This window comes from Nicotiana tomentosiformis, chromosome 3, assembly GCF_000390325.3.
Source record: "Nicotiana tomentosiformis chromosome 3, ASM39032v3, whole genome shotgun sequence".
Lineage (NCBI taxonomy): Eukaryota > Viridiplantae > Streptophyta > Magnoliopsida > Solanales > Solanaceae > Nicotiana > Nicotiana tomentosiformis.
Genome location: NC_090814.1, coordinates 29,583,652 through 29,605,963, shown reverse-complemented (window position 1 = coordinate 29,605,963; position 22,312 = coordinate 29,583,652). Strand labels below are relative to the sequence as shown.

General features: G+C 36.4%; 1 protein-coding gene across 5 annotated transcripts in view; it reads right to left on the bottom strand.

Annotated features, from left to right (window-relative positions):
• Window positions 1–22,312, bottom strand: part of LOC104120548 (uncharacterized) — a 46,863-nt gene that overhangs the window by 3,724 nt on the left and 20,827 nt on the right. For all 5 annotated transcript variants that reach the window (XM_070196827.1, XM_033652650.2, XM_009632340.4 and 2 more), the window contains 14 exons: window positions 22,187–22,297; window positions 21,687–21,785; window positions 20,936–21,018; window positions 20,498–20,646; window positions 19,238–19,381; window positions 18,971–19,078; window positions 17,449–17,556; window positions 14,047–14,154; window positions 13,837–13,947; window positions 12,367–12,530; window positions 11,790–12,252; window positions 8,231–8,338; window positions 7,930–7,988; window positions 4,551–4,938 (listed from right to left, as the gene is read on the bottom strand). In XM_070196827.1, the coding sequence (XP_070052928.1) occupies window positions 4,551–4,938; window positions 7,930–7,988; window positions 8,231–8,338; window positions 11,790–12,252; window positions 12,367–12,530; window positions 13,837–13,947; window positions 14,047–14,154; window positions 17,449–17,556; window positions 18,971–19,078; window positions 19,238–19,381; window positions 20,498–20,646; window positions 20,936–21,018; window positions 21,687–21,785; window positions 22,187–22,297 (2,203 nt within the window). The remainder of the gene's footprint in view (window positions 1–4,550; window positions 4,939–7,929; window positions 7,989–8,230; window positions 8,339–11,789; window positions 12,253–12,366; window positions 12,531–13,836; window positions 13,948–14,046; window positions 14,155–17,448; window positions 17,557–18,970; window positions 19,079–19,237; window positions 19,382–20,497; window positions 20,647–20,935; window positions 21,019–21,686; window positions 21,786–22,186; window positions 22,298–22,312) is intronic.

Genomic DNA, 22,312 nt, shown 5'->3' with positions numbered 1-22,312 from the left:
GGGATGGGACAGGTAGCCATTTCGTCCCGTTTATCCCGTCCCGCTTCGTCCCGTCCCGCCTGTCCCGCGTTCTTTCTTTTTTTTTTGAATTATAGCCATTAGGCAACGACTATAATTGCAAAAATAGTCGTTCCCAACGGCCAAAAACGGCCATATTTGGCCCCCACCCTCCCAAAACACCCCTCCTAAACTTTTAATATAATCCCTAAGTTTATTAAATTACACTTTGGCCCTATTTTCTACTATAAATACCCCCATCCTTCTTCATTTTTTCCCACAAAAATAAATCATTCTCTCAAATCTCTTACATTCTATCTATTTATTCTGATTGGGATCAGATCAAAGAGCTTACTATATTTTAGAAAAATTTTATTATGCTACAAAATAATTTTCTAGTATATATTATCCTACTATTATACAAATATTATGGTATATTTGTGGAATTTCTGTTGTATTTGGTATAAAACTAATCCAACTTATGCACCGGCCATTAATGAAATGATTGCAAAATTTAAAAAGTATTTTTTCCCTATTCCCTAAGTTTATTTAATTTCTACTATATTTAACCCATCTTTAAAATTAAGAGGTGCAAAGGGACTTGTTCGTAAAATTTATGAGAATTTAGCAATTCAAAAAAATGAACAACCATCTCTCGAAGACTGCCAAGCTAACATATATTCTTATGTTAGATCAATGTTTGATAAATATAAATCTATGGAAACAACAGGTGGTGAAACTGCTCCTTCTACTTCTAAGTCTAGAGTAGAAGTTCTATGGGAAGATATGGATGATATAACAGGTTTTGATTTCTCTATTGATGATGAACTTGATTCTTATCTTAATCAAGGATTGGAAAGTATTAAAGACGAAGAAGGCAACAAACAACTTTTGGCACGGTGGAGGGAGCGTGGCAAGGCTTTTCCAGCACTTTCAATAATGGCCCGAGATATCCTTGCTATTCAAGCATCATCAGTAGCATCGGAGAGTGCTTTTAGCGCGGCAAGATTTCAAATCGGAGATTATAAACATTCATTAGCGGAGGACAGCCTAGAGATTTTCATATTATTCAGAGATTGGATTAGTTCAGAAAGAAGAAATCTTGGTTTTGAAAAATTAACCACTAGGGAAGAAGAAGAATACAATGAGATACTTAACACTGGCAGCGATGACGACATGGAACTCATCGAACATCAATCAACATTGCCAAGTCCAGAACAATGTCCGAGAGAAATTATAGATAAGTTACAACGAAGTTATATAGGAGCTTACAAATATTAGTATGATAATTTGTGATTGGCTACTAAGAGGCCTAGTTCAAACAGAACCATTCCTAGAAGGTGGCTGCGTAGATTAGGTGCTATTCAAAAGAATTATATTTGTATGTAAAATTTAAAATTCTATTAATAAAATAAAAGTCTCTAAGCGTTGAATTTTTTTGTATGAATTGTCTTACACTCTTACTTAGTTACTTAATGGCTTGAAATTATATTAAATAAACTATAACTCTATTATAAATTTATAATTACTAGAATATTTCATTACAAGTCTTTTGTTTTAATATTTTATAATTCTTTACTTAGTTTCCTAATTTTCGTTTAATTTTTAAGTTTATTAAATAAGTCAAAAAACTAGCCGTTGCAAACTTTAAAAACTTAGTCATTGCCAAAGTTAATGCTTAAATATTTTTTTTTTTAAAACGGCACTTAAGGCCCGCGAACCCGTCCCGTCCCATCCCATCCCATCCCATTTGTTAGCGGGACGGGATAGGCCTACCGTTTCGTCCCGTCCCGCCACCGTCCCGGCTAAATGTCGTCCCGTCCCGTCCTATTAATTTTGTCGCGTCCCGTCCCGTTGGACAGCCATACTATAGACCAATGCTTCTGCAGGTCGATGCATAACATGACCAAATCATCTCAGGCGACATTCTTTCATTTTATCCTCGATATATGCTATTTGCATCATCTGCCGGATGATGTAATTTTTTAATCTTGTCTAATCTGGCATACTACACATCCATCTAGGCATCCGCATCTTCGCAACATTCATCTTGTGGATTTGTTGGATTTTAGTGGTCTAACATTCACTCACATATAAAATTGTTGGTCTTTTCAAACACTTTACATCCCTTAAAGAATTCTTCACTGGGTTGTTTTTTTGTGCTTTTATTTTTGAAAAGAAAAACAAATGCACTAAAAACAAATAACAATATTTCTTTCCATAACTGCACATAGCTTGAAATTATGAGGCAATAAAGCCTCATTCATTTGTCATCTTCAAATGCCACCTTGAAGCACAAACACCAATGTTAGATAGTTATGTAATTAAAATTTAATAAGCCTGAGTCCCACATTGAATTGGAAAGCACCAAACACCAACTTTTAGGCTGCCTATTTGAGTTGTAGTAAGTGTCAATATGATGGCAAGGAGTACAAGAAACAATAAATTGGATCTTTTCGTGGAACATAACTTGAAAGAATAGAACCTTGAATCCCTTTATGTGACCAAGTCCTAATCAGGGGTTTGGACGTTTAATATCAGGTTTTATGCTTTCTAGCATTTTGAGCTATTGTTTGATGTTACTCCAATCAATTTTTTGTGATATTCAAACCTATGAAATTGACAGGTATATTTTCTATATATTTTGCTAGATAGTTGTTAATCTTTTCACCTCCACATATCATAAAATACATAACTTTTTGTCCAATTCCGTCTGGGGGCCTCTTCTCAAAACTTCTTGGTTACAGCACTACTATTCCCATCGGTTCTACTCAGAATGCAAAGAACATTTCAAAGTAATCACACTTACAACCACAGTTCCATGCTAGCTAAAGTGGGTGTAATGAAATACAAACCAAAGGAACAGTTTCATAAAACCGATCCAAAAAATCAACCACCAATGATGCTTTCTGGTATATAATCTGAACTATGAGAAAGCTTCACCAGAGAAAATAGGTGAGGTGCCCGTTTTTGGACTGCTTATCAATATTTAGCCACTGTTTGAAATGTGATAGGACAATAGCCACTCTATGACAAGAAAAAATATTTAAACAAAATTACCCCTTGTTAAGAACTCCAGGGACAACTACTGGAATTTGAACATTTATCAGTTCAAACTCCATGAATTTTCCCTGGAATTTGAAATGTGTAGCTCAAACTCCAAGAATAATGCATGGACTTTGAACCTTTATTAGTTCAAACACCATGAGCGATTCGTGGGTTCAAATATTCACAAAATAACAATGCTTTTATTTGTTCCCCTTCTTCCACACTAGCTCTTAGACCCAATAAAATCTTTTTCAGCTGCTGTTCAACGACAAAATTGCTGAACTTGGCAGTAAATCATCCAAACCAGCACCCAAATTTCTCAACAATCTTTGAAGTGTGCACTACAGGCTGCCGTCAAAATCTGGCGCAAAATCCCGACACTACCTTCACTTTCATTTCAATTTCCCAACAATTTCCGAAAGCAATAGAACTTCATACACTCTGGTCTTGTCACTGAGTGAGTTTCTCAAGGCACAAACCAATGAATCCCACATGTTCCTGTTCAAAGAACCCTCCACAAAATCCAGTCTTTTTCCCTTTAACATCTTAGGCATTTTCAACCAAGTAGGGATAAGGTCTGCGTACACACTACCCTCCCCAGACCCAACTTGTGGGATAAAACTGGGTTTTTGTCATTGTTGTATCTTAGGCATTTTCAACCCATCAAACCTATTATTTTTCTGTTTGCTTGTTTCTTTGCTGTTTCCTTTCAGCTATTTGGTTCATTACAGCAGTTCAAACCAACCAATAAATCATTTATGTATATTTATTTTGTTTTCAATTTGATATTGGAGTTTGATCTTACAAAGTTTTGAATCCATGAATCGTTCATGGGGTTTGAAACTCCAGTAACTTTTCACACTTGGATTGTGAAAATTTTAACCCCATGAATCGTTCTTGAGTTTTGAACTTATAAAGTTTGAACTCCAAGAACCAATCATGTGGTTTGAACCGAAATTTTTTTGAACTCGCAACACATTTTATTGGCGTTCCACTTGTCAAAATAGTTGTTCATTGTTTTAGTTAGGGGAATTATTTGTACAATACTTTTTGAGTCAAAGAAGTGGCTAAATGGTAATAGCTTCTAAAATTGTGGCTAATGCTTGATAGCAGGTGTTAAAAATGGGTATTTGCCATTTTTTTCCGCTTCACCAACCATGGTATTTCACCGAAGTTTGACAATGTAAGGATTTTCCAAACGAATTGAATGAACTCGATGATGAAACTTATAATTCCTAAAAACCATCTAAGTACATACAAATACAATGTTATAGAGCTTATAAGATTTAAAAACCCACAGTAAGGTAAATGACCTAGACCTAGAGCAAGAACGACAAAACTGAACATGCAACTAAATTTGGAGCTAACAGCATCACCATGGATAACATTGTTGCCGACACTTTTTTAAGACAAAAGCACATAGGAATGAGAATCAGCAGCGTCAAATGACTTAAATGTAGGAGACAAAATATTAGAAGTCAAATGCAACTGACAGCAGCACTCACATCAACATTGTCAGATATGGAGAAAGCTGTTGTCAAAGCTATTAAAGCTGAAAGCTTGGATCTTGTGAGTGACACCATTAAATTCACATTCTGCAACGAGAGCAACAGCGCTTCTGCAACCGCTTTAGATGCTTTCCAATCCGAAATATCCCACAAATCAATTGCCATGTCCCCTTGCAGACGATCAGTGTCATACAAGCAGACACCATCAGTTTGAGGGAAAATGTCCTCATCGTGCTTACGGCGATATGTTTGCAAAATATCTGACTCTAGCAGATATTGTGACAGCTCCTTGAATGGTCTGTGGGAGATCTGTCTACCTTCAAGCTCTCCTTGCAGATGATAGAATAGATCATTGAGAATTAAGTCATCCAATTCATTTCCTCCACTGGAAGAAAACGGAATAGAAGGAAGAAAGATTTAAGTCTTGCATTCGTGTTATAAATTATAAGTGAACTTGTAGAATATATTGATCCACTGAATATATACAATACTTTTGCATTTCAATTGCCTCTACTTAAATATTTAGGTTCTATAATGTAACGACCCAATAGGTCGTGTTTTCTAGCACCCCATTTCCTTATTTGAGACTTTTCGTAGGTTCATTTGGTGATATATGACTTGCGGGCATGGATAGCACAGGTCCCGAGTGATTCCGGAGCGTTTTGGAACACTTTAATTAGAAGCTTGAAATGCCTAGAGTTGACCAAAGTCAACATTTTGAGTAAACGGATTTAGATTCATGATTTGAGGGTTCCCTTAGGGTCGTATGATGATTATGGACTTATACGTATGTTAGGTTTAGCACCCGAGGAGCTCGGGTGTGATTCGGCACTATTATGAGAAAGTTGAAACTTGAAGGTTTTTTAAAATTCATAAGTTTAATTTGTACCTTGATTCTTAGTTGTTATGTTTCCATGTGTTTTGAGCCCTTGGCCAAGTCCATATAGGGTATTGGGACTTGTCAGGATGATTTAGAGGGGGTCCGAGGGGGGCTCGTGTGAGTTTCGGGGCGTTCGGGGAAGGTTTTTAAGGCAAAAACCAGCAAATTGCAGCAGCAGTCATTTCAGCCCTTTTCTGCAAATTCAGCCACTTTTCAGCATTTGTATAAATAGCCTCATTTTATACTTAGAGTTCATTTCAATATTTTGGGAGCTAGGGAGCTCAGATTGAGGTGATATTTTAGGGGATTTTCATATACTTCATTGGGCTAAGTTATTTTAACTTGAATCTATGAAAATTACATGAATTTATGTTCGATTTTGCCTAAGAATCAAGGATTTCAAGGAGGGAAAAAGATATTTTGAACCAAAACTTAAAAAAGTGAGTTTTGAGGTTTTGAGCACGGATTTAGTCCTGAATTTGAAAACAAAATACATATTTGGACTCGAGAGGTTTTGGGTCACCGCGATTTGATTTTGATTCGGGTTTTTACCATGTGGGTCTGGGTTGACTTTTTGTTGACTTTTGAGATTTTGATAAAATTGAACCTTTTTCACATGGGATCAATTCCTATAGCCTTATTTAACCTTGTTAAGTATTATTTGGCTAGATTGTGGACGTTTGGAGCCATAGAGAAAAGAAACGGCGTTCTTGAAGTTTAAAGCCTATTCCGAAGGTAAGTATCCTGGCTAACCTCGACTTGAGGGAAATTTTCCTAAAATAGACTTGTGCTATATGCTACGTGTTTAGGGGTGATGTATATACAAGGTGACGAGCATATATGCGAACACCATATGTTTTCCATGCTTGGGGTAGAATCTTAGGCTTAATTATGCCTTGTTTGCTACATGTTTTTGTCTGTTGCATGTTATATTTGTGGTGTGGCTACTTGAATATCTTGTTCGTGCTAGAATAATGTTATAGGCATTCTTCACATGCTAGTTTAACATATGAATTTCATGTAACTGTTTTACATGGTAGAAATTGTATATATATATATATATATATATATATATATATATATATAATGCTCTCATTACTTATTTGAGATTGTTGTGAGTTGTTGAGCTGTTAGGGCGTGTGTATTCACGTTCCTATTTTGAGGTATCTAATGAGAGCGTGTGGATTCGCGTTCCTGTTTTGAGATATCAATTGGGGAGTGTGGATTCACGTTCTTGTTGAGGTATCAGTTAGGGCATGTAGATTTGCGTTCCAGTTTTGCGTGTGGATAAGGATCCATCCCTCTAGAGTTTCCCTCCCATCTTTCTCTTGGTGCCGTACACACGGGTTCGTGAAAAACCGACGGGTTTTTGGTTTGTTTATGATACCGGTTGATGGGTTTGAGCATAAAGATAAAAGCTTTATCTGTTTAAGTGAATCCTCTATGTCTATTCATGCATTTTTACATGCTATACTCGCGCATATCATTTACATGTGTTATTTGGTGCATTTCACACATGCATGATACTTGTTAGCAGGTTTGTTGGACAGTGTCGGATTGACGTATAGTTTGAGTCTTTATCATGCATAGACATTAGAATAAATGCTTCTTGGTGTATATCTCCTTTATATGCGAATTGGGTGTTGATATACGCTTTGATCATGTTATCTCAGGAAGCATGCTAATTATATTCTTCTTTGATTGTGCACCTTATATATATATCCAATGTACCTTGGTTGTTTCTATGATATTATATATACTTATGAACTGCACAGGCTATGAGAAGTAAATATCTTTTGTCAAATCGTCGCCACTACGTTGGGGTTAGACTTGATAGTTACTGAATACATGTTGATTATCGTACTCATACTACACGTGTGCATATTATTGTGTAGACTCTGTTCTGGTACTAGCAGGGCCTAGAAGATAGCGTTGAGATGGTACTTGAAGACTTCGCAGTGAGCTGTCTTACTTGGATTCGCAGCTTCAGAGCCACCTTCTCTCTTATCTAGTTATTACTGTTGTTTTCTTTCAGATAATAATGTATTATGTCACGACACGGTTGTCTTGTAATTCAGTTGTAGTTGATCATAACGTCGTCAACCAGTTCCGAGGTTGTTTGTTGTATTTCCGCACTTAAATTGATCTATTTGTGACAATTCGTGAGACTTTGTTATACTTTATCTTGTTCCTTGGTTTAGTATGTTGGTTGGTTCGCCTAGCGGGCTGGGTTAGGTATCATCACGACCTTAGTGGACTTTTGGGCCGTGACAAGTAATCACACACATCCCTTATCAAATAAAATTAACTACTACACCAATGACATTCTGCCTCAACTCTTTGAGTAACAGATTGCTATAAATCTATAACAGTTTACTTCAGATAACATTAAGATCACAATATCCCTGCGAGATAATAACCGAGTACAAATAAATAGACAAACCAGTCCCAGGAACAGTCTCACTTCAGCAAGGCATGACAATACTGAGCACTTACCTATAACCACGCTGTGCATAATAACCTATCAACTCAGAAAAGGCTGGTAACTTCCTCAACTGTAGAAGAGAAAACAAATTTAAGGTAGAAAATAAGTCTCTTTAATAAAGCTATAGTTGTAACAAATGCCAAAGGCACGAAAGTCTGTAAACTGCAGTTGACAGGTTGATAAAATTCAGGAGACATCAATTGTTGTGTTTATGTATCAGTTCTTTGATTAGAGTAAATGGAATAAAGGGCGAAGGGATGAAACCGCAACATTGTATGAGAAGCTGCAAATAAATATAAAAAAGAATAAAACCTTTTGCCACAAGTTAGTAACTTTATCGATAAGTGAAACAGACAAACTTCCTCTATCACCGCTTTTCACTTTACACATCACCCGCACAGCATATAAACCAGCAGCAACCTGTAAGCACTATCAACTAAAATTAAAGGTATATTCTGATGTATAAACAAGGGACAATAAGAAGAAGATTTCCCAAACATACTGAAAAACCTCATATTGTTATAAAAGATATAACAAGCTGTTTTGGAATATTCCCCTTCACTCTGAATGTGATATTAAGAAAAAAATCAGAATAAAACAATCAGTAAAACAGTGAGTAGAGTTTAAATGAAAAACTGATTAAGCCCTAGAGAGTAGGAAAAGACACTCACAATAAAGTGTTTATTTTGCCGCAAAAGAAACAAAAAGAGAGCGTTACAAAATGGAGATCCAAATTATACTGACTTTGAACAAGAAAAACAACAGAACCAGCCCTCTAAGAAGACAGGTAAAACCTTTAACATGATACATGAGATATCCACTTTAAATAATATATTATTTCGATAGCACAACTTGTATAAGTGTTTTGACATTTCAACCAAGGATGACCACCAACAAAAGGGACAAGTATCATAATTTTGACCTCAACAACCAGCGAAGTGAGAACTGCTCTTCTTCTCAGCTTCTTACTTGCCACCAAACCCTTGAGGCTGATCTATCAGAATCAAAATGCAACTGAAAAATTCATATAACCAAGCCACATGATTCATTTGCTCCCTGGTCCATTTTTGCAAATTCCAGTTTTGCAAGGTTAACTTTGCCACCTTTGCTGGTATGCGTTTTCAGTTAAGCCAATCAATAACTTTTTCAATTGGTGAATCAAAGATCAGTATTCATGATAAGATTGTAGTAAGATTGTAGGTATCATTCTGTATCGGTAGATTCATTCTGATCCATGATAAATGGTCTGTTTCTCTGGAAGACAGGTAAAAGCAAGAGTGTAGGGGTGAATAAAGATTTCAGGTTTCTGGGTTTGCAGCTGCTAGAATTAAGCTTAGACTGGGGAAAGCACAAAGTGGTAGTTATCAGTAAAGAGAAGAGGTGATGACAAAGAAGAAAGGACTCGGGTATTCAGAAACAGAAGGGTGAAGGCTGCCAAGTAAGGAGTAAATTAGTTGGGAGTATATATAAACTGTAAAAGAGTACTAACACTTTATTGTCACTCTTAGTCTCTTTAACATCCTAAAATTCTACTGGATTTAAGCATAACAACAATTTGTTTGGGAGACCACCATTTCGCTAGAAAGGAACAGAAGATGTTTTATGGGAGGGAAGATGTAATTTGGGAGCTTGCCCTCATCTTTTGAAATTTTGCTAGTACCCTCTTGGCCCAATGTATTAGTTAAAACATACTGTACCTTATCCACGGAAAAAAAAAACGCAGAATACCTCGGGACCCCCTAAACTTGACATGTTTGCCTAATCCAAATTACCCACCCTAAACTTGGCATTTCGATAGCTTCGACCCCCCTAACCAATCTCACCTAATGGGGTGAGACATGCCCTGCCACGTACATTTTTTTCCATGTAACACTTTTTAAACATACAATATTTTTATTACCTTTCTAAATTTGTTAACTTTTTGGATCATCTTTTTCAGGCCCAATTTGTTTAGGGGGAGGGGGGGGGAGAGAGAGAGTGATTGTAAAGGCTCAAATTTTCTTTTTTTTTGTTAAGCTAAAAGTAATGGAGTTTCACCCAAATTTTTGCAGATCTGGCCCAAAAGAAGAAGAAACACACTGTTGAAACAAATTGTCATTGTATCTAAAGAAGAAGAAAAAAATACACAGTTAGGACTCCATTATTTTGGCTAAAAATAATTAGTACCAGATTAATTTATTTTATTGATTTGGCCCGAAAAGAAGAAATATATAGTTGAAAGAAATAGTCATTGCATCTAAAGAAGGATAAAAAGAAATAGACAATTGGAACTCCTCTATTTTGGCAAAAAAGAATTATTTGGCTAAAAACGATAGAATTCCAGCCAATTTTTTTATAGATGTGGCCCTAAAACAATAAAATTTACACATAGTTGAAACAAATAGTCATTGCATCTAAAGAAGAAATAAAAGGAAGTACAAAGTTGGGAACAAATATGCATTGTATGTTAAGAAAAACCCAAGAAGAAATATAAATTTGGAACAAATAAATCATTCTATCTGACTACGTGACAATCAATAGTTGAAAAATATCCCATCTAGAAGCTAATTTTTCGATTTTTTCACTCCTACGTGCCTAAAAGAGAGTGTATTCATGCTCTTTTCCATGTCGGTGTTTAGGGGTCAAGGCTCTCAAACTGCCAAGTTCAGAGGGCTAATCTGCACAAAAAACAGTTCAGATGTGCACTAGATAAAACATGTCAAGTTTAGGGGGACCTCAAAGTATTCACTATAACACCAATTCTGACATTCTATCACCACCTTAACATTGTGACATGCACCATCAAACTCAGGGTTGAATACCATTTGCTTAATTAAAAAAGTAGTATAATAAACAGTCACCAAAATATTGAACAATCACTAGAAGAGCGTTAGAATAGTATCACATGAACAATTGCCAAAACCTGACAAAACTTCGTCGGAATCATGCTAGGTAAGATTTGACCGTGGGAATCTAGAAAAATAGTTGGAAGAATAACCAAAACAGTGGCAAGAAAGAGGCGGTTCCACCCGAACATTCACGGGAAAAGATGTGATCCTCCATAACAGTGACAAAAAATGATGCAGTGCCTCCGAAACGTTCATCAGGGAAAACGAGAGGTGCCTCAGAACAGTCACCGGTTAAAATGCAGAACACCCCAGAACGTGACAAAAGGAAAATAAGCGATACTGACGGGGATGGTCACCGAAGATAAGGCATAGTGCTCCAAGATGGTCAACAGAAATAGGAATAATACCGTGGGAACTTATCACTGGGAAGACGAAAAGATAATAAAACTATGAAAACAAAGAAAGATTTGGATTGACGAAGCACATGCAACACCTAATAGGTAGAAGCTGCTAAGGTCTCTATCAAGATCTTAAAGACTCTCCTGTTATGTGAGAAAATAAGAGAAGAGAAAGTTGTATTGATGACCTGACAATTTGACAAACATAAGATACATCTATTTATATGTGTCAAACAATATACATGTATGTTTGTCCAATGTGAAATAAAGTTTAAGACTCAACACCCCTGACATATTAACTCGAACATTCTTTTTTATGGGTATTCTAACTCGAATATTCCAGCACTAACACTTTGCATTGTAACTTAACCAAATGTTATACTGATTTATTTCGGCTCCTCAAGCCACTAGCCAGAAATTACAATCTGTCCTACAATTCAAGCACCTAAAAAGCTTTAGTTTTAATCCAAAAGGTACCAATTGCAAAGTAAAAAAGAATGCTTCTACCCTTATTCACATTCACTATCAAAATGAAGCGGAACATCAGAACTAGCAATGATGTAAGCTGACATAAACCAACATAGAGACTTATTTACTACGTTCAACCTGAATGAGAAAACAAGAGTACCAGGAAGTACAGCTCACCCTTGCATGCAGATTTACAGAATCATCATACTCAAATGAAACAAACGTCTTGATAGTCTCCGCATCCAATGAGCTCCCACACCACACTCCAAAAATATCCTTCAGGTTAGATGCACTTTCAGGTGTTGGTACTTTAGAGCCATCAGACCCATTATGCAATGCTTTGGAAGATTCTTTTTTGACCAACTCAGAATGTAAAATCTTTCTCTGCAGGAACATCTCATAGGCCATTACATCCAATACATTATGTTGACATAGATATCTGTATACCAGATTTTGAAGCTCCAATTTAGTCGCACTTTCAGATTGGCAACTATTCTTACCAATAGAAAGCACCACAGAATTCAATAGCTTTTTCCAGAAGTCTGAGTTTCTCAGCTGCTTCAGGAGATTTGTATAATGAGCAGCTCCTTCCCATAATGCGTTTAGGAAGTTTAGCATATTACACAGTATATGTGCTTTGCTGAAAGAAACCAAAAAAATATCTTAAATCAAATCATGAAGCACCTCAACAATAAAATGTCGTAAGGGCTATTGTAACAATTTACGGCATAATAAAAAAGACCATGAACCTTACGTCATCACAAGATCATCAGCTCTTTTAACATAAACCCATATGGAATCTAATATATTTGCAGCAGTGCACTGCAATGCATCATTGTCTCCAGGTTGATTGTCACCATTGCATGATTCAGAAATTGGATTTTCTCTCAAAGCAATCACAGCGGTAAGAAAAGAAGCCTGCGATAGAACGATTTCCAATTTAAATACAACAAAGGACCAAAATTAGTGTCTACTTCATACCCAAATCAGCACTTAAAAACTAAATTTATTAAAGGATTAGACACCAGATGCCAACAGTATCAAAAGATTGAACTAAGTACCTTTTAGTGACATCTAAATTGATATGAACAGTTTATGCATGAGTTGCCATTGAAACAAAAAGAATGGCTAAATAAGATGTCAATGACACATTCCAAATAGACGATAATCTCATATTTAGAAGTCCAAATATCTATTTTAAAAAGGGCAAATTTGAGAAGTCCAAATATTTGGTCGAGTAAGCACATCAAAATGACAAAGTTTAACATGGCAGAATACAAGAAATTTGTATAGCACACTAAATATTAAAAAATAATAAGCTTTAGAAGACAATACAATATGAAATTAATGATGTTCAAAACGATTTCCATAGTGGACTTCAGTTATTTAGTGATAAGATATTCATTCAGATTTCAGCTTTACCAAACAACCCATTAGTAGAGCTCTTGACATAAGGGATACATAAACAAAGGCATCATGACTAGTTTGTACAGACACACATTATAAGATACAGCAGGATGGAGCAAGGAGTTTACATTCTCCACATGGTTGCCTAAGGTAAAAAGCAGTGGGTACAAACTGTTATTTATTGATTTTCACCCCATTGGAACAAAAAGTAGTTGCAAACACCTAGCAAGTGCTCCAGAAGCTTTGAATAAAGATGTACGATATAGTCATTAACAATTCTCGATGACCTTAAAATTGATTTAAGAGGCAATACGGTCATAATATGTCAAGTTGTCCTTCATTCCTCCCATCAAATAATTGGTGGAATATTTCAATATCAAGGAAAACTTGGGACACAACTACTACAACATCTTCCATCTTCCCCATTTTATTTTATTTTGATAATCTAGAGATCCCGAGGTCAATGGTGCACGGTTCGAAACTCAGTGTAGATAATGAGTCTGCCCCTGTACCCTTCTCCACTTATAGACCAGGCTTTTGTCTGCAGCAAGGTTCGAACATGCGCCTAGCCCACACATCAGGACAGAAATTGGGCTGATAGTATCAGAAGTGGTACCTTATTTGTTTTCTACTTTACACATGACCACGAACATCTGTCAACTTGGATCAAGCTTGAGGCTCAAGGGCTCAAAGACTTTATGCTAGATAGTAGCTTTATAATGCTCCTGGACTATAGGTCATCCAGACATACTAGATCCCAAGTCTGGCAGTAATGCAGCAGATTATGAGCTCAAAAAGAAAGCAACTAGTAAGTTACCTGATAACGTGCAGCAGAAGCAAGCATCTTGAAAGTAGCAATTATGAGATCCTCACTTTCTACCTTCTCTTGACAAAGAATGCTACAAATCGTATTTTTAAAATTATAGATCTGCGAATGCATTTGTTGGTATCAGTTAAAGCAGCTTACATTCATCCTTCAAAATTTTAAACTAACAAGAAAAATAACACCGATATTTTAAAGCTAAACCTGCTTGTCATCCAGACCAAAATATGCATTGCTAAGCGCACATGATTGCGAGTCGTCTGCAATAACAAACAATCTGGATTGCAGTCTTGCAGCACCCACCTGTATCTTCTGAATAGGCAGCACAAGTTCATCAGAATTTAGCTTAGTTATATTAGACCTTGGAATGACTTAAATGGAACCTATTTTGGTTTCCTTTTGAATGATAAGAACATCAAGAACTCTATTTTGAGCAATGGAAGAATATTTCTTCTAATTTTTTGTACAACCCGGAAAAAAATATTTAAAATATAAAAAAAAGTGGGGAAAAGTAGATAGATACTACAACAACAACAACCACCCAGTGAAATCCCACAAGTGGTGTTTGGGAGAGTGTGGAGGTTGAGAACTAGGATAAAAGGTTAGTAGGTGGTCGAGCGTGTCTTTTGAAAAGTAAATAGATGCATCTTAAAAATGCTGCAACCTTCAATTGAAAAGAAGAATGCACAGAAGAGAGCCAGAGGTCAAACAAATAGAACGCATACGTGCAATAAATATTTTAGATTTTGCTGGTCATCAAAAACCTGTTCATTCCTTTTTCATTTTTCCTTTTTTCTTTCCCCCCTAAAAGGAACCTTGATGTAGCACATAATTCTTCTTCCTCAAACATCTAAATTCAAGATCAAGTTCTTTCTTGTAGTTTATACTTTATACTCCCCAAAATTCACTATTAGAAAATTTACAAACAAAGTCTGGTTTCATTTATAAAATTAAAACAAATCCATTTCATTTCTCTTTGTAATCAGCATTTAGGTTCCGTATGAATCTCGTCACATTTCGTTGCATAATCTAGTATTGCTAGATGCTGACATGAGGCATGTTTAAATCCTGAAGTTACGTGACATCCTGTTTAGAGATGCTTTAGTGCAGTCATCAAAGCACTAAGGCATGCACCTTATGGACTCTGTCATTAAGAGTGTAGCACTAGACAATAAATAGAGTTGGCGAATTGGTATATTGATTATTAACAAAATGTCATGAATAAATTATTTAGATAAATTAGGAATTGAGAAATTATAAATTTGTAAGGAAATTAGTCACCAAACACTTCAAGTGGCAAATTTACATCTAAATCTAAAATAGTTCTGGAACTTGATTAACATGACAGGAGTGTTCCGGTCGTTTGCACGCATCTCAACCATTGGGTACTTGTTACCTCCCACCAGCATAGGAATCGGGTAACTCTTCCTACCAAGGTTTAGGCACATGATAAGAAATCACATAGTTTTTTTTGTCTTTGCTGAGATTTGAACTCTGGTTTCCAAAGTTTGCATCCACTTCATGGACCACTACGTCACATCCTTAAATACTACCTAACATGATTTTTACTTCCTATATTTCATTTAGTTAATTTTTTCCAATTTTTTTAAGTCAATTTCTCAAATAATAATTGTCTATATAAGTCAATTACCTTCCATTACACACATAATTTAGATTACTTCAATAGCAGTTGCCAAAGCCTTTTTTAATTCTGCTTTGCGCTTCAAGCCCCGACAGACCTTGACATTTTTCTATATTCTCTGGCTTTGGCAACTTTGGTATAATCTAAATCTCTCTTAAAGGTCATTTTTCTTTTTCTTTGGATTCATATCCCTTCCCCTTGCTTAGTTAATAGTAATTTTAAACTATTTTCTTTTTCTTAGTTAATGACATGTGTCACGGCCCCATTGGTGTGTGACATACACTTGTTTGGAAAAGGCGATTAAATACCAATGCGGGAGTTTTTATCCCATTTTTAGTCAAGTTATTAACCTTTCTTTTGAAAAAAGAGTATTCCCCTGGCATAATCCTTGAAAGATCCTTCGTTTTCTGCTTCATGTTCTTTGTATTTGTAGCCCCATCCCAACTGAAATGATGCAGCTAGAGTCACATGTTATAGCTTATATTCAAAACCATCATGAATTCATTGTTTCACTTTTGCATCTAGCTTCTGCCACTTTCCTCAATTCATATTCTTCATGCCATATGTGTCTATCAAGGAGTGTTTCTCCAAATTAATTTATTTCATGCGATTTTACATGTGTATCTAGTTGCATAATTTTTGTTATGTGTCCCACATTGATTAAAGGAATGAGTTGTTATCTCCTTATATGGTATTAGGCAATGCTCACCTCATGATTTAGCTATTGTAGTTGAGTTGGGCCTAAGATTCTTTCTCTTAACATGATATCAACCCATTCCTATTCTTGGGTAAAAAGAAATTGTGCTCTATGTAGTCCACATGCTAAGATATATAGTCTTGGTGTGTTCAGGGGAATGGTTTGTTAAGTGTCCCACATGGGTTGAGAGAATGGGTTGTTATCTCCTTGTATGGTTTGTTAAATCATTACCTCATAAGCTAGCTCTTGGGGATGAGTTAGACCTAAAGTCTGTTTCCTTTACAATTTGGGTTAATCCATACTTTGCCCTCTCATCTTGAGCGCAAATCCCTTTGACACACCCCTGTTACACAGGCGACCTTCTCAAACCAAAACCTTTTTCCAACTGTGTCTTTTACACACCGCGTGTAAAAGCAGTATACCAACAAGCATACCAGGATAAATTATAGTCATTTCAGAATAAAGGCTGAGATAGCAGTTTAGCTTGAATGGGATAAAAACATAATAAAAAATTGTCAGCGACTTTGAGATAGTACATGAAATTCACATGTTTTGTTTTGACCATTATTGTTGCATACCAAAATAAAAAATGTGAAAGTATCCCCTCTCTGACGACATACGCTTTTAAGTGAAGGGACACTCAATGCAACATAGTACCAGAGCAAGTAGAGCTCCTGATCGAGTCTTACTGGCACCCAAATTAATAAAACAATTTTCCACATGCTTGGCCAAAAACAAAAGAACTAGGCAAGCACGTGAGAAGACGTGTTTGCAGACCTAAATAAATAAAGGTGTCCCCTCTCTGACAGCATATTCTTATAGATGAGGTGGTCAACTAATTCAACAATTACCACTACAGACATTAACTTTGGCAAGTTGAGGAAAGTAGGTAGCTGACTGAAAGAAATTCGATCCAAATTTAGATTAGACTAATGCAGCTATCAGGCTTGGAAATGAGACAGCACCGCGGAAACAGGATTTCAGCACCGGTCCAGCAATACCTGACCTCAATACGGAAATTAGCACTGTAAACCATGATAACACAGGAAGAATAGGGACTGACAATCTTCCAAACCTTAACACAGTTAGGAAATAATCTAGTGAAACTGTATCATCCCAACAATTGCAAGGGTGATAACAAAGTGAATGCATCCATGCTCTAGCGAAATGAACAGAAAACTCCTTAATTCCGAAGAAATGTGGTAAAACAACAAAGCAAGTGCATTTTAACTAAATAGTGATGATAATATCAGGATTTACAACATACAGGATTTCGGAAGAATGACATCAATGATATCGCTGCAGTAACCACAGGCACTGGTTTTGTCATTGATGACATGATTGCCTGATGAAAGACAATAAAATTGGGCACATCCTGAAATAAAGCACAAGCAGGTCTTAGTATCTGCTTCAAACATATCATAAAAGTCAAACAAGATCAGGGATATCTGTGACCATTGGTCACTTGAAACTAAAGTTCAGTCAGCCTGTGTGCTGTAAATTATTTGTATACACTGATTCCAGCAGTAAAAGAAAGCAGAAAATAGAATTCTGAATTCTATAAATACCACAGATGAGAGAGAAAGAAACAACTCAATCAGGGTGTAGGTATTGGAAAAAAACTCTGACAAAGATCATAAATTCCAAGCTGGGACCCCTTTCACTTTATTAAAGATCAGAATACTTTACTCAGATCTCTCAAAATAATGCAAGAGTCATTGGCACCTGGTGTTGTTGACAACAGACTCAATCTGCATCCCCAGAAAAATTAAACTCGGATTCAACAACAACAACAACATTAGTTAGTGTATTCCCACATTGTGGGGTCTAGGGAGGATAAAGTGTATGTAGACCTTACCCCTACCTTGTGGAGGTAGAGAGGATGTTTCTGAAAGACCCTCGGCTCAAGAAAAACAATTCACATCAGGTTTGAACAAGAGAACATTAATGAAGAGGCCTTATTGAAAATACTAAAGACAAGAACATTAACAACAGCAAAATAACAAAGCAATAAGAAAACCGAACAACAGATAATAATGGAAATCGCAGAATAAGAAAAATACGAAATGATAATACTAATACTGATATGGGAAAAAAGGAGCAGATATGGTGTCTCAAACTCGACGGCCTACTAACCTTCTACCCTAACCTTCGACCTCCATATCTTCCTATCTAGGGTCATGTCCTCGGTAAGTTGGAGACATGTCATGCCATGTCTAATCACTTCCCTAATACTTCTTCGGCCTACCCTTACCTATTCTCGAACCCGCAATAGCTAACTTCTCACGCCTCCTCACTGGGGCATCTGTGCATCTCCTCTTTTTACATGCCCGTACCATCTCAGTCTCGCTTCCCACATCTTATCGTCCACAGAGGCCACTCCCACCTGGTCTCGAATAACTTCGTTCCTAATCATATCTCTCCTAGTATGCCCACATATCCACCTCAGCATCCTCATTTCCGCTACTTTCATTTTCTGGGCGTAAGAGTTCTTGAAAGAAAAATAAAGTCAGATTGAGCCCAAAAAAGAATAACACATACTATATTGCTCTCATCCTCTCTCACCCACAGGAGAAGCAGTCATCCCAGGATGAATTTCTCAAGCATTTCTATTCCCATAGAAATAAGGTAGTTAGTAAAAGACGAGAATGAAATTGTCTTTATTAAGCCTGAGGTGGAAAAGAAAGGGGCACCGGGATAAAAGAAAAGTGAACTTCCTTCCAAGTCGTGCAACCCTTCAAGAAGTTCAAAGTAAGAGATGCTAGTTGCGGAAAGTTTATGAAGCATACCCTTGAGAGATCAGAAAGCATACTGGAAAGAATATCCAATCCCAAGACAATTGCCTGTTGTAATCCTTCGATTTCTGTCAGCCCATAAAGCCGGCTAAAATAGAGCTTCTGTTGAAGGTGAAGATAAAACATAAAACATAAAAAATGGTTAATAGAGTTTATCTTCAAAACATAAAGCAATGTTATCAACTGCTGATCCTACATGCTGGCTGAGCATTCAGAGCACATTAGGAGTTTATTAGCATATTCAAGAGCTGCAAGATTCACCTCCAGGCCATCTGAAGTTGTACAAACAAGTCGAAATAGTGCACTGTGGATTGAAGAATCACCAAGTAAAATATCCCTGACCACTTCACCAAGTTTCTGGATATTTGAAATTGACAGAATGCATTTCTTCAATACTTCAAGCACCTAGAAGCAAATAAAAACAAAGTCCATTTCCCTTAGTGCTCAACAAAAAGTATTACATTTTAAATGATTATAAAGTCAATATGTAACACAAATAGAATGACTCAGTAAATAAATCAATACTGGTGGGTATTCCACCATCTGAAAAGAGATGGACTAGGAATCCAATCGCAGTTACCTTTCACCCTTCAACAACAACAGAAGTCGCATTAATCAAGCTGACCGTACACCTTTTCACATGAAATATTTACACATATACATACATCTGTATGCATGTATTGGTGTTAGATAGCAGCCTGAGAATAAAAACATCTCAATAACCACCTACTATCATGCACCAGCCGCATCTCACCCAAGCAAACTTTATACTAAATCACACCGTTTCTCTTTGAGGGAGAAGGCTCGATGTAGGATTCATTGTGTAATATTGGAGCATAATAGACCAAAATATGATAAGCTAGTAAGCTAATCAGAATTAAAACATGATTGACAAAAAATTCCTTATGCTCCCCAAAGATATATTTTTAATAACGACTCCGCAAAGAATGATCGACAATGTACGATTAACTTCCAAATGATAACCCTCCAAATGTCTGAGAAATAATTCAATAGCATTAAGCTACTCCTTCAAACTAAAAAAACAAAACTACTCCATAGGTCTAAAATATCACATTCCACTTTTTGAGAATCAGTATAAAATTCGACTACGAGTTGTTTAAACAACTTTTTTGGCACATTAAAGCGAAATTTTCCCAGTACTTCCATCAGCTGTCTAATTCTCTTAGTATAATTTCCAAAGAAATTCTCTCTGCAGATTAGTGATGTTCACTCTCAAAAAGCAAAAAGTGACGGCCAATATTTGGTGGAAGGAGTTATAAATCGAAAAAAGCTTGACCTTCCCCAAATTGGTACATTACGTGAATAATTATAGGTGTAGTGGAGCTTCCATAACCTTCGTATTCTATATCGTCCCCAGTAAAGGAGACAAACAAAAACAGCACCCAAAGATTCTTAAAGAAAAGGACTGCCTTACATCCAAAGCACGTAAGTTATAAGCAGAAAATTACATACCATGTAAGTAAGCATAGCTGTTTAAATTATAGGAAATCCAAGGAATACCTTCAGAGTCACCTTCCAGCGAGCATGCTTGACTTTATAATTCCAGAATTCATGATTAACAAGGACATACTGAATGGAGAAAATGACAAGTGCAAGGACAACATCATTTTCCATTCCAGCATCCACAAGCTGCATGGTGAGGTCAAGCACTGAAGATCACAAAATAGCGTGTGAGGACCTAGATAAAACGATCTAAAGAATCTAGTCGCACAACAGAAGAAAATATGCCACCATGATTAATGGTCAATGTCAATGAGACACCGAAAAACAAATTGGATTAGAAAAACGAAGCAAGATATGTATTTTTTTATGTTAACAACAGAAGAAAATAGACTCCCTGTATAGCTGCAATCAGAACGCAGATGACATTATATAAGATACAAACATGTTATACATAATTGATGAACATAAATAAATCAATACAACTAAATGACATGCCTGAAAGAGTCAATTGACAATCATTCTGCTCACAGTCGATCAAAAGCATTTTTGAGAGCCGACCAGAAAGCAACCACGATCCACTAAAGTAGCCACAAATAAACACAGAATAAATTGTCAAGATAAGCTTGGTTTTTCTAGAATTGGAGAAGTTTCCTGAGATATTTAAAGACATCAGGCTAAACAGTAAATTATAAGAAATAAAACTATGTTGGCCACGGCATATCACACATCAGGTTTTTGCATATTGCAGACAACCAATACGTCTGATTGACAATTCAATCTTGAATAAAAATAACAGTAACACAAAAGGAGGAAAAAGAAAAGGTAAGCCACACAAAAAGAAAAGTGACCGCATCGAAAAAAAGTTTTACAGCGAGCAAAATCTGTTCACGAGTTGCCATGGGTAAAAGGTTTGCTTTGTAAGCCTTGTCATACATATTCAACCCATTCCAGCTCCAGGTGTGCTTGATTCAGATAGAGTGCACGAAGGGAAAGTTCAAAAGACAGAAATCCAGAAATTAATTCAGAGTATATTATTATTCAAAAGGTTACGGCCTAAGCAGTCTAGAGCAGTCAGAAGCCATTAGTACAATCTCAACTAGACTGTATCCCTAAGTACTCAAAAGGTTATGGTTAAGCAATCACAAGCAACCTGACAACATACACCAGATTGTGGCCATAACATTCATGGACATGTACAAGCACGCAAGTTCTATATGAAGTAGGAGCATAGGTGGACCCTTTTCACCTCGACAGGCCATTGGAGCCAATTCTGAAAGGATTTGTTTTAAACGCAACATCAAAGATATTCGCCTGGACTATCAATCTGGAAACATGATACGGTGAGCTGCAATAAGAAAAAGCAAGAGTTAGAAAATTTAACTAGCAAAATAAATGACAAAATAGTGATAAAGCGCCTCATGGAAAGGGCAGCCCGGTGCACAAAGCATCCCGCTTTCACGCAGGGTCAGGGAAGGGCCCCCAGAGAGTGTGATGTAGACAGCCAACCCTAATGGTAGATTCCTGTGGTAGATTCCATTATTTATTCAACAGTGAGATAAACACAACTCAATAGCTACTTATATTACCTCTGACAACATAATGCTTATTCAATAACCCAATAAAAGATAAACCTAACAGATAAAGTAATATAGCAAGCTTCTCTTCAAAATTCTAGATTCAGTAGCATTCAAGGAAGTGAAGAGAACTAAAAACATTAAAAGTAAATAACTTAAGAGACTGACTTACCATTTTAACATCTTTGCCAAAATGTTAACTCCCATCGACATCAACACTACATCAGAGCAATTAGGAGACAAATTCTTGATCCAAGCACAAATGATCTCAGCCACATTAAGACTGCATTTGAAGAAG